Below are 12,256 nucleotides of genomic sequence, written 5' to 3' on the forward strand. Positions count from 1 at the left end.
AACATTAGCTGCACACCAGTGAGCTTCCAGTGGTAACTAGCAGTTCCAGTGTGTTGACCAGTGTACTCACCAGCAGCCAGGCTTTATGTGTCAGTGATAACCTCCAAAGTGATTATTAAGTCGATGTGGGCAGCTCCTTGTACATCCATAGGTCACGAAAAGGCAAGTTAATCCACAAGTGGTCAGTGCTGCTCCTCCTTCCTCCTGTCGATAGCCATTTTTCCCCTCAACATCAAATAAGCTCAGGTCCCAGCACCAATACTCCTCAAGACAGCATCCTCCTCCTCCTCCTCCTCCTCCTCCTCTCAGCCAAGGCTCCAGGCCACACCTGCAACACGAAGCTGATATCTGTTGGATAAACAGAAAGAAACAGTCTGTGTGAAATGAATTTAGGGAACAGCTACGTACAGCACCTGCCATATATGGTCAAAATCAAAACAAAACCCTGTTGGACCCTTATTTCTCAAGAGACTTCTATCACTTTTTTAGATTTATTTTTGAGGTAATTTGGGTCGCGGACACGGACCTTCTCGCTGGGAAGCATCAGCACTAACCAAAGATAAAGATCTTTCTTACAAGGGAGACATAGCAAAGAATGGTTGAGGCTCAATTTCAATTAAAACAATGGACTAAACACATTTTACAATCTTTTTAAACGTGTTCAGAGATCCTAAGTTTTGAAGTTTGAGGTTAGACTGTACTTTGTTCAGTGCAGCATGAGCAATAAACCTAAAAGTCGTCTTTTCCAATTCAGTTTGTACCTTAGGAATCATAAATTGCAATATGTCCTAGTAAATAAAAACATACCAATGACTAAACAGGCCAGTTCACTCTCACAGTACACTCTAGCAGTTTCTGTTTCACATTAAAACAAGAGAAAAAGGACTTGCTTTTTGTAATAAAATTAGTTTTGCAAGCAACCATTTCATTAATTAACATTGTAAGGTGCAACAGTAAACACTCTGCGACAGTAGTTCTCACTAAACCATGACAACGCACTAATTCAGAAGAGCTTGGTTTGCTCTGAGCAACCACAAACTACAGCAGCCTTTTTCTTCACAGGTTAAGAGTTTCCTTTTATCTTTGAAGTGACTGATGAACTTTACATATTACAAATGAAGTGGAAGATTCAATGGTCTTCCCATCCAAAGAAACTGACTCATGCCAGTTCAACCAAAAACTTTATTTTTGATCAAAATGTTAACTGAAATCATGGAGATATAATAATATCACAGTGGACAGTTTTCTTTTACTTTTGTGCGTTGCCATATGTTGTCTTACTATTGTCTATGATTATGATTATAATTATTAATAAATATTGTCATTGTTATTATCATTTCACATTTGATGCATTTAGGTGAAAATAAGTTTGGCAGGTACATGATAATGAAAAGTAACTCATTAATCAACTCCCTCCTGGACAATGAAATGTAAATGAATCTACAGCAACGGAATGTTTTTATTTAAAAAGTCTGGGGTGACACCACTCCCAGGATGTTGTGTTCTATTGCCAGAGAAACTTAATTCCATCATTTCCGAATCGACCTTTGGAGAGGTAAGACCACTCTGAGACCCGTTACATTTCAAATATTAAGATTAAGCTAATGTGTATCTTTGAATGTAACAGAATTTTACATGACAATCCAATTATGACTGACTGAATTGACTGAATTTATTTCATAAATGTATTCTGCAATAATGATTATCAAGTCAGATAAATGTATTCAAATAATACTAAGTTAGCATGTGAAACTTTGAATACAGACGATGCTAATTTACTTTTAGTCCTGTACAACAATATTTTCACTTGTAAAAATCTGTTACACGTCCACAAAACAGACTGCTTTTGTTAGCTGCTTTTTTTTTTTTACACTATACACCAAATCCTGTTGCCTGAAAGGTTTGCAGTCTAAGAACTTGTCATGCTAGTTTATTTTATAGTATTTAATGGTGTTTAAATTAAACATGATCTGGAGTTATTCTTGTATTAGTTAATTAAACAGTATCTCTTGTTGTCATGTCAGTTTAGTTTTGATATTGTCACACAGTGGTAGATTTGCTTACAGTGGATGTTCAGGATTATTTCCTGTCCTAACTGACATATATACAATGCATATTATTTTACAGTACATAATGTTAACTACAATCGGACAAACTGAATATTATCTTTGAATTGAAATAACACAATATAGGCCAGCTTTCATTCAAAAAGGCTTTGTTTCTTCTAGATCCACAGTGTAACTCTGAAGAGTATAATTGGCCGTTTTTTACTACTTTTGGTTTTACATTTGTATCTAATCTTAAAAACGGTTTACCTTGCCTTGTTTGGTATCATTCTATTCAGCACAACATGTGTGACTTTACGGTTGTTTTTTCATGTTGTATTGTACACACTGTACCTAAGACCCCACTAAAACTAAAAAAATCTGATCTGCGAAAACCACAAATATGTTAAACAAAACATTTTTAGAACTCATAAAGCAAATATAAACCGTAAATTTCCAAAGCTTATGTATACATTTGGCAAACAACAAAGCTAAAATAATAATATATATAATAATATTTACATTCACATGCAGGAAATGCACCAGACATTTTTGTCCAACTATTTACGACCATTTCCAAAAGTATCATCTAAATGTCCTAAATCTGTCCAATCTCTAAACTGGCTTCTCTCTCTTTGGCTGCACTCCCTCCATAGAATAGAATAGAATAGAATAGAATATAGCCTCACTCCCACAACTTTTCCCTCTCCCTTAGCAACCACTGACACATCATTTCCTGATTGGTTGATATGATGCTTTTTCCACCAATAGGGTCATGGAAGGGTCACATCACGTGTCATGTTTTTTGTTTTTGTTTTTTGCTTTCAAGCATTTGGAGCTCACTATCCTTAGCTAGGGTTGTTATCTGTTTGCGTTTCTTCTATAATTTTGCACACAATATTATATTATTTTTTTTATTATTATTATTTATATTATATATTTTTTATTATATTCATTTTATTATTTCAAACATATGCAACCGTGGGGTGGCCAACTGCTGTAAACCTAAACATACCCGACATATAAAATTGCAGGATGCATCTGGGATTTCACCTGGGGACTTAATAGGATCTTAGCAAATTGCAGGGGACCTAACAGAGTCAGCGTGTAATATGCGGCTTTGTGTGTTTGTGTTTGCAGTTAATCAATATTGGTAGAAAATGGAGAGCTTTAGACAACTTCTGGAAAAAAAACCTTGGGATGGGCAAGGGGGTGAGAGACCTTTGACTCCTGACGACACCAACGGACAGAGGGATGAGAGTCCTCCTTCTAGTGAATACACCAGGCCCTTTAGCGATGAGAAATGTCCTTCCAGCTCGGAGAAGCCAGGATGGAGCTACGAGGGCCATTCTTCTAGTGGAGACCACACCTCTGTCACAAGCTGGGAGCTCGAAGGATGTGACGACGAGGACCATTCTTCTAATGGAGACCCCAGCTCTGTCACAAGCTGGGAGCTCGAAGGATGTGACGACGAGGACCATTCTTCTAATGGAGACCCCAGCTCTGTCACAAGCTGGGAGCTCGAAGGATGTGACGACGAGGACCATTCTTCTAATGGAGACCCCAGCTCTGTCACAAGCTGGGAGCTCGAAGGATGTGACGACGAGGACCATTCTTCTAATGGAGACCCCAGCTCTGTCACAAGCTGGGAGCTCGAAGGATGTGACGACGAGGACCATTCTTCTAATGGAGACCCCTCTCTCACAAGCTTCGACGAAATGGGATTTAGCGGCGAGGGAGGTTCTTCTAATGGAGACCCCAGCTCTCTCACAAGCTTCGAGGAACTGGGATTTAGTGGCGACGGAGGTTCTTTTAGTGGATACCCCAGCTCTCTCACAAGCTGGGAGGAACCGGGATTTAGTGGCGACGGAGGTTCTTCTAGTGGATACCCCAGCTCCCTCACAAGCTCGGAGGACCATGGACGGAGCAACGAGAGCCTTTCTTCTAGTGGAGACCCCAGCTCTCTCAAAAGCTTGGAGGACCATGGATGGAGCCTTTCTTCTAGTGGATGCAAAAGCCATCTCTCACGCTTAGAGGAAACCAGATGCAGCGATAAGAGCCGTTCTCCTAGGGGATCCCTCAGTTCTTTGGCAATCTCAGAGGAGTCTGCATTGGACTTCGACAGCAGTCATTTATTTGACCCTCTCGGCCCTTGGAGGTTACCTGATGACTCTGATTTGAGCATTTTGTCATTTCAGTCTATCAGCCCGTTGACGGTCTCCGAGGAGTCTGGATTGGACAGCTCTGAAGAAGAGGAAAGACTCTGGACCGAAGAGGCAGGAAACACGCAAGTATCTGTTCAAAGACTGGAGAGGGAACAACAAGAGTTTGAAATCCAAGAGCAAGAGACAGGCGAGTCAGAAAACGAGGACACAACAGAAAAAAAAGAAAAAGAAAAAAAGGAGGAGAGAAAAAGACAAGAGCAAGGGGACAATGTTGGCCTTCTCAGTAGGATCCGCACTTGGCTGGTCAGGTTCCGGAGGAACAGAAGAACCAACAGGAGCGCCAGGATCAGCCCGCAAACAAGTAAGGAACACCTTTATACAGGGAGACATCATGCAAACTTTTAATGACAGAGATAAAATCGGAATAAAACTCTTGACTAAAGTTTGCAAAATGTTGATTTGTTCTGTATCTTTAGTTTAATTATCACCTTCCACCGGCTGAAACTATGAGTAATGATAAATTCCATGTAATATTTCTGTTGTAGAGATGTAAATTATTTTCTTTCCTTAAGCCACTGCATTCTGTCTGTATCATTGTCAGTGTTACAACAACAGTCACCTGTGTCTCCATACTTAACTTTTTTTAAATGTCTCATTCCAGGTGACACGGTGAAAGAAAAAAACACAAACAATAAGGTGGTTGCTGAGACAACAACACACTTGGAAGAAGGTGCAGGAGATGGAGGACATACAAAAACTGTAAGGAGACAACGTACTACACGCAGCAGAACAGTAAATGTTTTGAGGTTGTTCAGCTGTGTGCAACCAAACTTAAGTGATTAAGAGAGCAGTAGCAGAGAGGAACAAAAGGGGGGAGGAAATTTTGTGTGTGTGTGTGTGTGTGTGTGTGTGTGTGTGTGTATAAGGAAGGGGGAGGGGTGGTGGCTTTTGCTGTTGCCTATCTGGTACCTTTTTTGGGGGAGGGGGTCTAGCGGGTCTAGCAGCAACAGGGTCACCCTCTGGCCATCGTGTTTCATCAGAGTTGAGTCATCAACAGGTGTAATTTGGAGACTGGATTGTCCCTTATGTGGTGTTTCAGACAATCTTTACTCGTTTTAAAATACCTGTCAGAAAGAGGGCATGATCTGACAAACATCGCTTACATCTATTCACAAATGTTTTCTTTGACAGACATTTACATGTGAACTCTGCTGAGATTACCAACTGGCACGATGGTCGTGGGCGGGAGGGTGGGGAGGCGAACAACCGTTTTGCTGTTGCCTACCTGGTACCTTTTTGGGGGGGAAGGTCTAGGAGGTCTAACAGGAACAAGGTTGTTCACCCCCTGGCCATCGTGTTTCATCAGAGTTGAGTCATCAATAGGTGTAATCTGGAAAAGGACTGTCCATTAGGTGGTGTTTCAGACAATCACTTACATCTATTCACAGACGTTTCCTTTGACAGACGTATATATCTGAACTCTGCTGAGATTACCAACTGACACGATGGCCGTGGGTGGGAGGGTGGCGGGGTGAACAACCCTTTTGCCGTTGCCTACCTGGTACCTTTTTTGGGGGGAAGGTCTAGGAGGTCTAACAGCAACAAGGTTGTTCACCTCCTGGCCATCGTGTACCATCAGAGTTGAGTCGTCAATAGGTGTAATCTGGAAAAAGGACTGTCCATTAGGTGGTGTTTCAGACAATCTTTACTCCTTTTTAAATACCTGTCAGAAAGAGGGCATGATCGGAGAAACATCACTTACATCTATTCACAGACGTTTCCTTTGACAGACGTATACATCTGAACTCTGCTGAGATTACCAACTGACACGATGGCCGTGGGTGGCAGGGTGGCGGGGTGACGGCCCGTTTGCCGTTGCCTACCTTGTATCATTTTTGGCGGGAAGGTCTAGGAGGTCTAACAGCAACAAGGTCGTTCAGCACCTGGCCATCGTGTTCTTTCAGAGTTGAGTCATCAACAGGTCTAATCTGGAGAAAGGATTGTCCATCAGGTGGTGTTCCAGACCATCATTACTCCTCTTAAAGTAAGAGGAGTAGAAAGAGGGCATGATCTGATCATCATTTCCATCTATACACACGTTTTCTTAGACAGATATTTACATCTGGACTCTGCTGAGATTACCAACTGACACGATGGCCGTGGGTGAGAGGGTGGGGGGATGAACAACCCTTTTGCTGTTGCCTACGTGGTGCCTTTTTGGGGGGGAAGGTCTAGGAGGTCTAACAGTAAAAAGGTCATTCACCCCCTGGCCATCGTGTTCCATCAGAGTTGAGTCAACAATAGGTGCAATCTAGAAACCGTACTGTCCATTAGGTGATATTTCATACAATCTTTACTCCTTTTAAAGTACCTGTCATAAAGAGGGCATGATCTGAGAGACATTACTTCCATCTATTCACAGATGTTCTCTTAGACAGACTTGTACACCTGAACTCTGCCGAGATTCCAACTGACACGATGGCTGAGGGTGGGAGAGTCGTGGGTGCCAACAATACACCAAAAAGTCGAGTTGTCCTTTTTCTTGTTTGTTTCTTTTCGGGGGTCTAGCAGCAACGAGGTCTCTCAAAAAAAGTCCAAAATGCCCAGTTGTCTCATTTCTGACAAGAGTGAACTCCTGACTTGTCCAAATTTAGATTAAAAAAAAGAGAAGCAGCAGTTCTCTGTGGTTTTAGACGGAGATGTTAGGGTCAACTCTCCAGTCCACACAACTGGAAACCAATGGCTCTGGATGAATTGCTGCTGCACTCAACCAAGAACTCAGACTTCCGCTATTCTACCGCCCTGTGCTTCATTGAAACCTGGCTCAGTGTACACATCCCGGACAGCGCACTACAGCTGCCGAGCTTCCAGCTTTTCCATGTGGATCGCTGTACAGAACTATCCAGGAAGGCAAAGGGAGGAGGAACGCGCTTTTACATTAACAAAATTTGGTGCACAGATGTCACAGTGTTAAAGAAGACATGGAGCACTCACTTACTTTTTCAAAAATTGGAGACCCTTTTATTCACTGTGGAAGTTCTCCTAGTTTATGCTGGTCGGTGTGCATATTCCACAGGACCTCGCCGTTACAGGTCCTCACCAACCAGAACACGGACCTGGAGAAAAGACACCTCTCTCTAATCATTCTAGTTTGAAATGCCAAAATATAGACAACATGTGAAGTGTCCCACATGAAACCCTAGGACGACTGCTACACTACAATAAAGGACGCATATCGCTCTGTTCCCTGGCCTGCTTTGGGACTCTCTGACCACTGCCTGGTCCGTCTCATCCCAGCCTACAGGGAAAAGTTGAAATGAGCCAAGCCTGTAGTGAAGACTGTGAAGCACATGGTTCATTGCAAGATTGAGACAGATACGCAAGGACAAGGAAGAGGCCTACAGTAGTGAAGACTGGGACCTGTACAAGCATGCCAAGAACAAGATGACAAATTGCCTCACTCTCACCCCTCAACCCCCAACCCTCTAGCCCCCGACGTCTCATAGCAACAACATTAATGGTGGACTACGTGCTTTTGATGGTGCTGCATCAGATATTGACCCTTGTTGTATGTCTAGGTCCAATATATACTGTTGCTTCGCCACTACAATGAGCTAAAAAGGATTACGGACTGTAATCTGGACTGTATGTTTGTAAACAGTGTGCAAGGTTGCTGCTCTTCTTTTCTCTCTCTCTTCTCTGTTCTAAATGACTGGCCTTCAGCAGAAGAGTACCTCCATATGAGCTGGGTTCTGATTCCTGTTAAAAGGGAGCTGTTCCTTGCCTTCAGGTTGCTCTGGTGGTTTCAGGCCAGTTCTTGTAAAGCGTCTTGAGACAATTTGTATTGTTATTGACGCTATATAAATAAAATTGAATTGAATTGAATTTATTTTGATAGTGTGTTTATGTTGTACAGCCTTTCTATTTTTTACACTTTCTTTTCATTCTTATTTAAGTCTTAGTATTTTACTTCCAGTCTTGGCAGAGGAGAGAGGTTTTGGTTGAAGTGTGGTTGCATGTCCCATCACTTCTTACCTGCTGCTGTTGGCTGCCCATCTCTAATACATGCTACCACTGTAGAGTCATCAAAGAACTTGTATATCAGAGGTGTAAAGAGTGAACAGAATTGGAGACAGGACAGTCCCTTGTGGTGCTCCCACACGCTGTCTGACAGGGAGCGTCCAGCTGCACAAACTGGGGCCTATCAGACAATTAATCAGCAGGAGAACGTGGAGGAGCTGTTAAAATGTTATTTAACCCTTAAAGACCTGAACATTCTCCTGTGTATTAAAAAAAAGCTTGCAGTATTTGAATTACCACAACTCACCAATGGACAAAATTCAAAGAGAGGCTGAACACTGGTAAGTTGCATTTTCTAGAAAAAAATCTGCAATTATGGTAATGATGATGCACCGTTACTTCAAAAACATAATGCATTATGTTGTGATTCGTCATGGCAGCCCCTTCTGTCAGTCTTGCCCTGTCTGTTGTGATTCACATGTTTCTCTCTGTTGTCTGTATGTGCATTGTGTATGGCAACTCTCTTCCTGCAGGCAGCCTCAGGTTTCTCTCATCCAGTCATCAAGATTCTCCATAAACACCCCGGTCTCCCTGCTAATCATCGCCAGATCGTTGCTTCTGCTTCTGCCAGGCCAGATTACCTTCCATCGCTCTATGTGAGTCCCTTCTCCTGTGTCTTGCCTTCCCGCCTACCTGTGGCACTTATCTGTTCTCTTGGTATTCTTGGTCAGGTATTCTTGTCAGCCTGCTCTCCTGCTGATATCACCTCTGTGCTTGTGAGTGCCTTGTTCCAGTGCATCGAGTTGCCAGCCCAAACCAACAAACGTTGTACACCTCACCTTCGCCGCCACCATCACCTGCACTGCACCTCGTGGGATCCCCGGAAGCCAGCCCCTCTCCCCTCGCACTTTATTCACCATTTTACAAATAAACTTGTTCAACTTGGGAAAATTGTTAGCCAGTGGCTGCTTTTGTGTCTAATCACTGTTGAAACCATATCACATTACTTATTACTTGCTACTGTAATTTCAAAGTAGTTAGATTTGATATTACTGTCATTGAATTGTAAGGCATTACATTACTTTCGCATTACTTTTAAGTTAAAACTAAGTGGAAATATAGATTTTGCATTCTCAATAGATCTTATTGCATTCATTGTAGCTCATTTACACATCCAGTAGAAGGTGATGTGGAATGGCATTAAGACCAAGCTTAACGCTAACTACAGTACAAATTAATGGCTGCACTTATGGGTCATGGCGCAATACATATCGTGATAGAGATAATATAAATTTATGTGTATTCACATTCAATATTGCTAGAAGCTCCTACTGTATACTGTAATCAAACACCTAAAGAAAGGTGGCACCACGTTAGATGTTTCATTAAATTATTTGTGCTATTTTGCAAGGTAGAGAGATCTTTAGGTTTCAAAGTGCACTTTACTATAATATTCTTCGCATCCTTTTCTCTGACAAACTGAAAATAATGAGCATATGTCCATCTCTCGAATGTACAATTCGACTCTACGATCTATGCTGTATTTTTTTGATGAAGTCAAAAAATGTCATAACTTAATTCCTTAAGTTACTTCTTAAGTTAGGTCCTGGAGGACTGTCAACATGCTTTGACCCAAACACTGACTTGGTTTCGCTCTGCAACATCCAGCTTGATACCAACGATTTGGTTGGTAACCAACCAAATCGTTGGTTGATACCTCCTTTGGTTTTCCCGATAAATGATTTCAATATGTGGTTAGATTGGGTATAAAATGTGAGTTTTGTGTAGTAGTGTTTGACCACTGACTTTTAAAGTTATTAGGCTAAGCTGGTCAGCTGATGGTGGAGGTTTCATATGCAGTGGACAGCTAGACTGCTCAGACATAACATTGTGACCGCCTCCTAAACAGCTGTGACTCATCAGAGAATGGACATGTGGCTTTTGAGGGTGTCCCGTAGTTTGTGGAAGCAGGATGTTGTTAGTGGGGGCCTCTGGGTCCTATGGGTTGAGATGAAGGGACCGTATGGCTCATCCTGCTGATAATTGGTTCGGGATCTCAAAAAAACAAGAAGCAATCTAGTGAATTTGGAGGCTGACCTTGCCTCAAGATTGTTAAGAAGCGTTCTACTGAAAATGGTCCGGTCTTAAACAGTGTCTTGCAGCGCAGTGTTTCAAAGGTTGTGTAATCGGACACACCAGTATGCCGGTATATTAAAAATAAATTTCCCTCTTTGGAAAGCTTGTGCGGACCAAGGAGGGACTGTGTTGCTACATTAATTATTTTTTCTATATCTCAATAAATGTTTAATAGATAGCAAGAAGTAGTCTTGGTCTTCCTTTCTGAAGAATTAATGAACACAGAATCTAACAAATGGCTTTGACAGTAAATCCTCAACCAAATTAATTTCTTCTTCTCATTGTGCGGCGACAAAACAGCTACTACATCACCACATCTATATTTTTGCAAGTCGAGCTCACAACAGATGCAGTTTGTTAGCTCAAGCTATATCGCTCTCTGTGATCCAATCAGAGGGTAACCTACACCTGATGGAAGGCCATTGCGTTCTCAACCCAAAATCGGATTGTTTAAAGCAACAGTATAACCAACACTTATTTTTATGCTTTAATGTCTGCAGAACTGATTCTGAAGGTTTCTTGCCAGATTTCCTACACCCTAGCAACAAATTATGACTGAAATGTGATTGGATAAGAGCTTTTATATGACATGAACTTTGGAAGCAGCGCCAACAGGGGGAAAGCTATGAAAGGAAGCGAACAGACCTTTTATTTATCTAATAGGTATACATGAAATTCAGATATTTTTTAGGTCAAAGGAGAAGGCCTTGCAGACCCTGACGGCCCACCACCGTTAAAAGAACCTTTAAGGCCTGAAGGCGCTTAACGTTAGCTAACGGCTGGAGGCGCTTAACGTTAGCTAACGGCAAAAAATCGCAGCGGCTACTTCTTAGATTGCTAAACATAGGCTGACACATGTAACAACATTTTGTCTTATATTAGCCTATGAAACTATCGCATGTATAACACATATTTAGTTAAATTTATGGTTGCGGTCCCTTACCTAGTGCAGTTCGTCAACTGTCAAGACGTAGCCGTTGGTTCGTTTGCTATCCAGCCTTAGCTGGGTTGAACTTCGTCTCAAAACACAAAACTCCTCAGTAGAATCAAAAAGTAAAGTTAAATCTTGTACATGGCCGTTCCAATAATGCTAGACATAATTATAGGTATTTAAACAGTATTCAGCCCTCATCTTCTCTTTTGTGAAGACGGTTGGTTTCACCATCAAGCCAAACGTCAGACCGTTAGTGATGTGCGGATCGATACTGAAATATCGATACTCCAGATAACAAGTCCAATATGCTCCAAAATCGATTCTCAAGTTTATATATCGATACAGCTACATAGTAAATTAGACCCTCTACCTCAATATACTTTCAAGTTTAAAATAAATAAATAAGTCTGATGTTGTATTCTCTATGAACCTTTGATTTGAAATATGCTACTTTTAAGATTTACTAGACACATTAGAGTGTATTTATCATTGACTGTATATACTATTTACACAAAGCATCGGTTCGGTATCGCCGGTACCAGTCTGAATCTCACTTATCAGATCGGAAAGGAAATCGCTGGTATCGAACATCATGCAGACCGTTTCGAAGCAGTTGTTGCTAAGTAACACTGTCAGATCGATCATCCACTGTGATACTGGGTGCCAATCTGAACGATTAATGTTGTTAACATTTTCAACTTACTGACTTCTAAGACTAGCCCACCACCACAAATTCTACAGCTCTGACATTTGGCACAATTTTTCCACTGTCACGTGACTTTTGGCATTAATTTTCTGCTTTGCAGATGATAAATATATGCTTTCAGAGAAAGTGTGAGAATGTGGCAGTAGACACCAGATTCGAGTATGCTGTGAAATACAGTGATAAACCTTATCAGAAACCATGAACATAAGGCCACCTGTGGGGGACACAGTGTTTGCTGTAAATAAAGTGT

The 12,256-nt window shown here is 41.6% G+C and overlaps 1 protein-coding gene across 1 annotated transcript; it reads left to right on the top strand.

The window, feature by feature from the left end:
- The first annotated feature begins 2,920 nt into the window (after positions 1-2,920).
- On the top strand, positions 2,921-10,872 carry LOC125016054 (protein Ycf2-like). Its single transcript, XM_047598220.1, has 5 exons — positions 2,921-4,571; positions 4,872-4,969; positions 8,764-8,886; positions 8,962-9,183; positions 10,867-10,872. Exons 1-5 carry the CDS (start codon positions 3,206-3,208, stop codon positions 10,870-10,872), a joined length of 1,815 nt encoding a protein of 604 aa, XP_047454176.1. The 5' UTR covers positions 2,921-3,205.
- Positions 10,873-12,256: the final 1,384 nt, after the last annotated feature.

This window comes from Mugil cephalus, chromosome 11 (assembly GCF_022458985.1).
Source record: "Mugil cephalus isolate CIBA_MC_2020 chromosome 11, CIBA_Mcephalus_1.1, whole genome shotgun sequence".
Taxonomy (NCBI): Eukaryota; Metazoa; Chordata; class Actinopteri; order Mugiliformes; family Mugilidae; genus Mugil; species Mugil cephalus.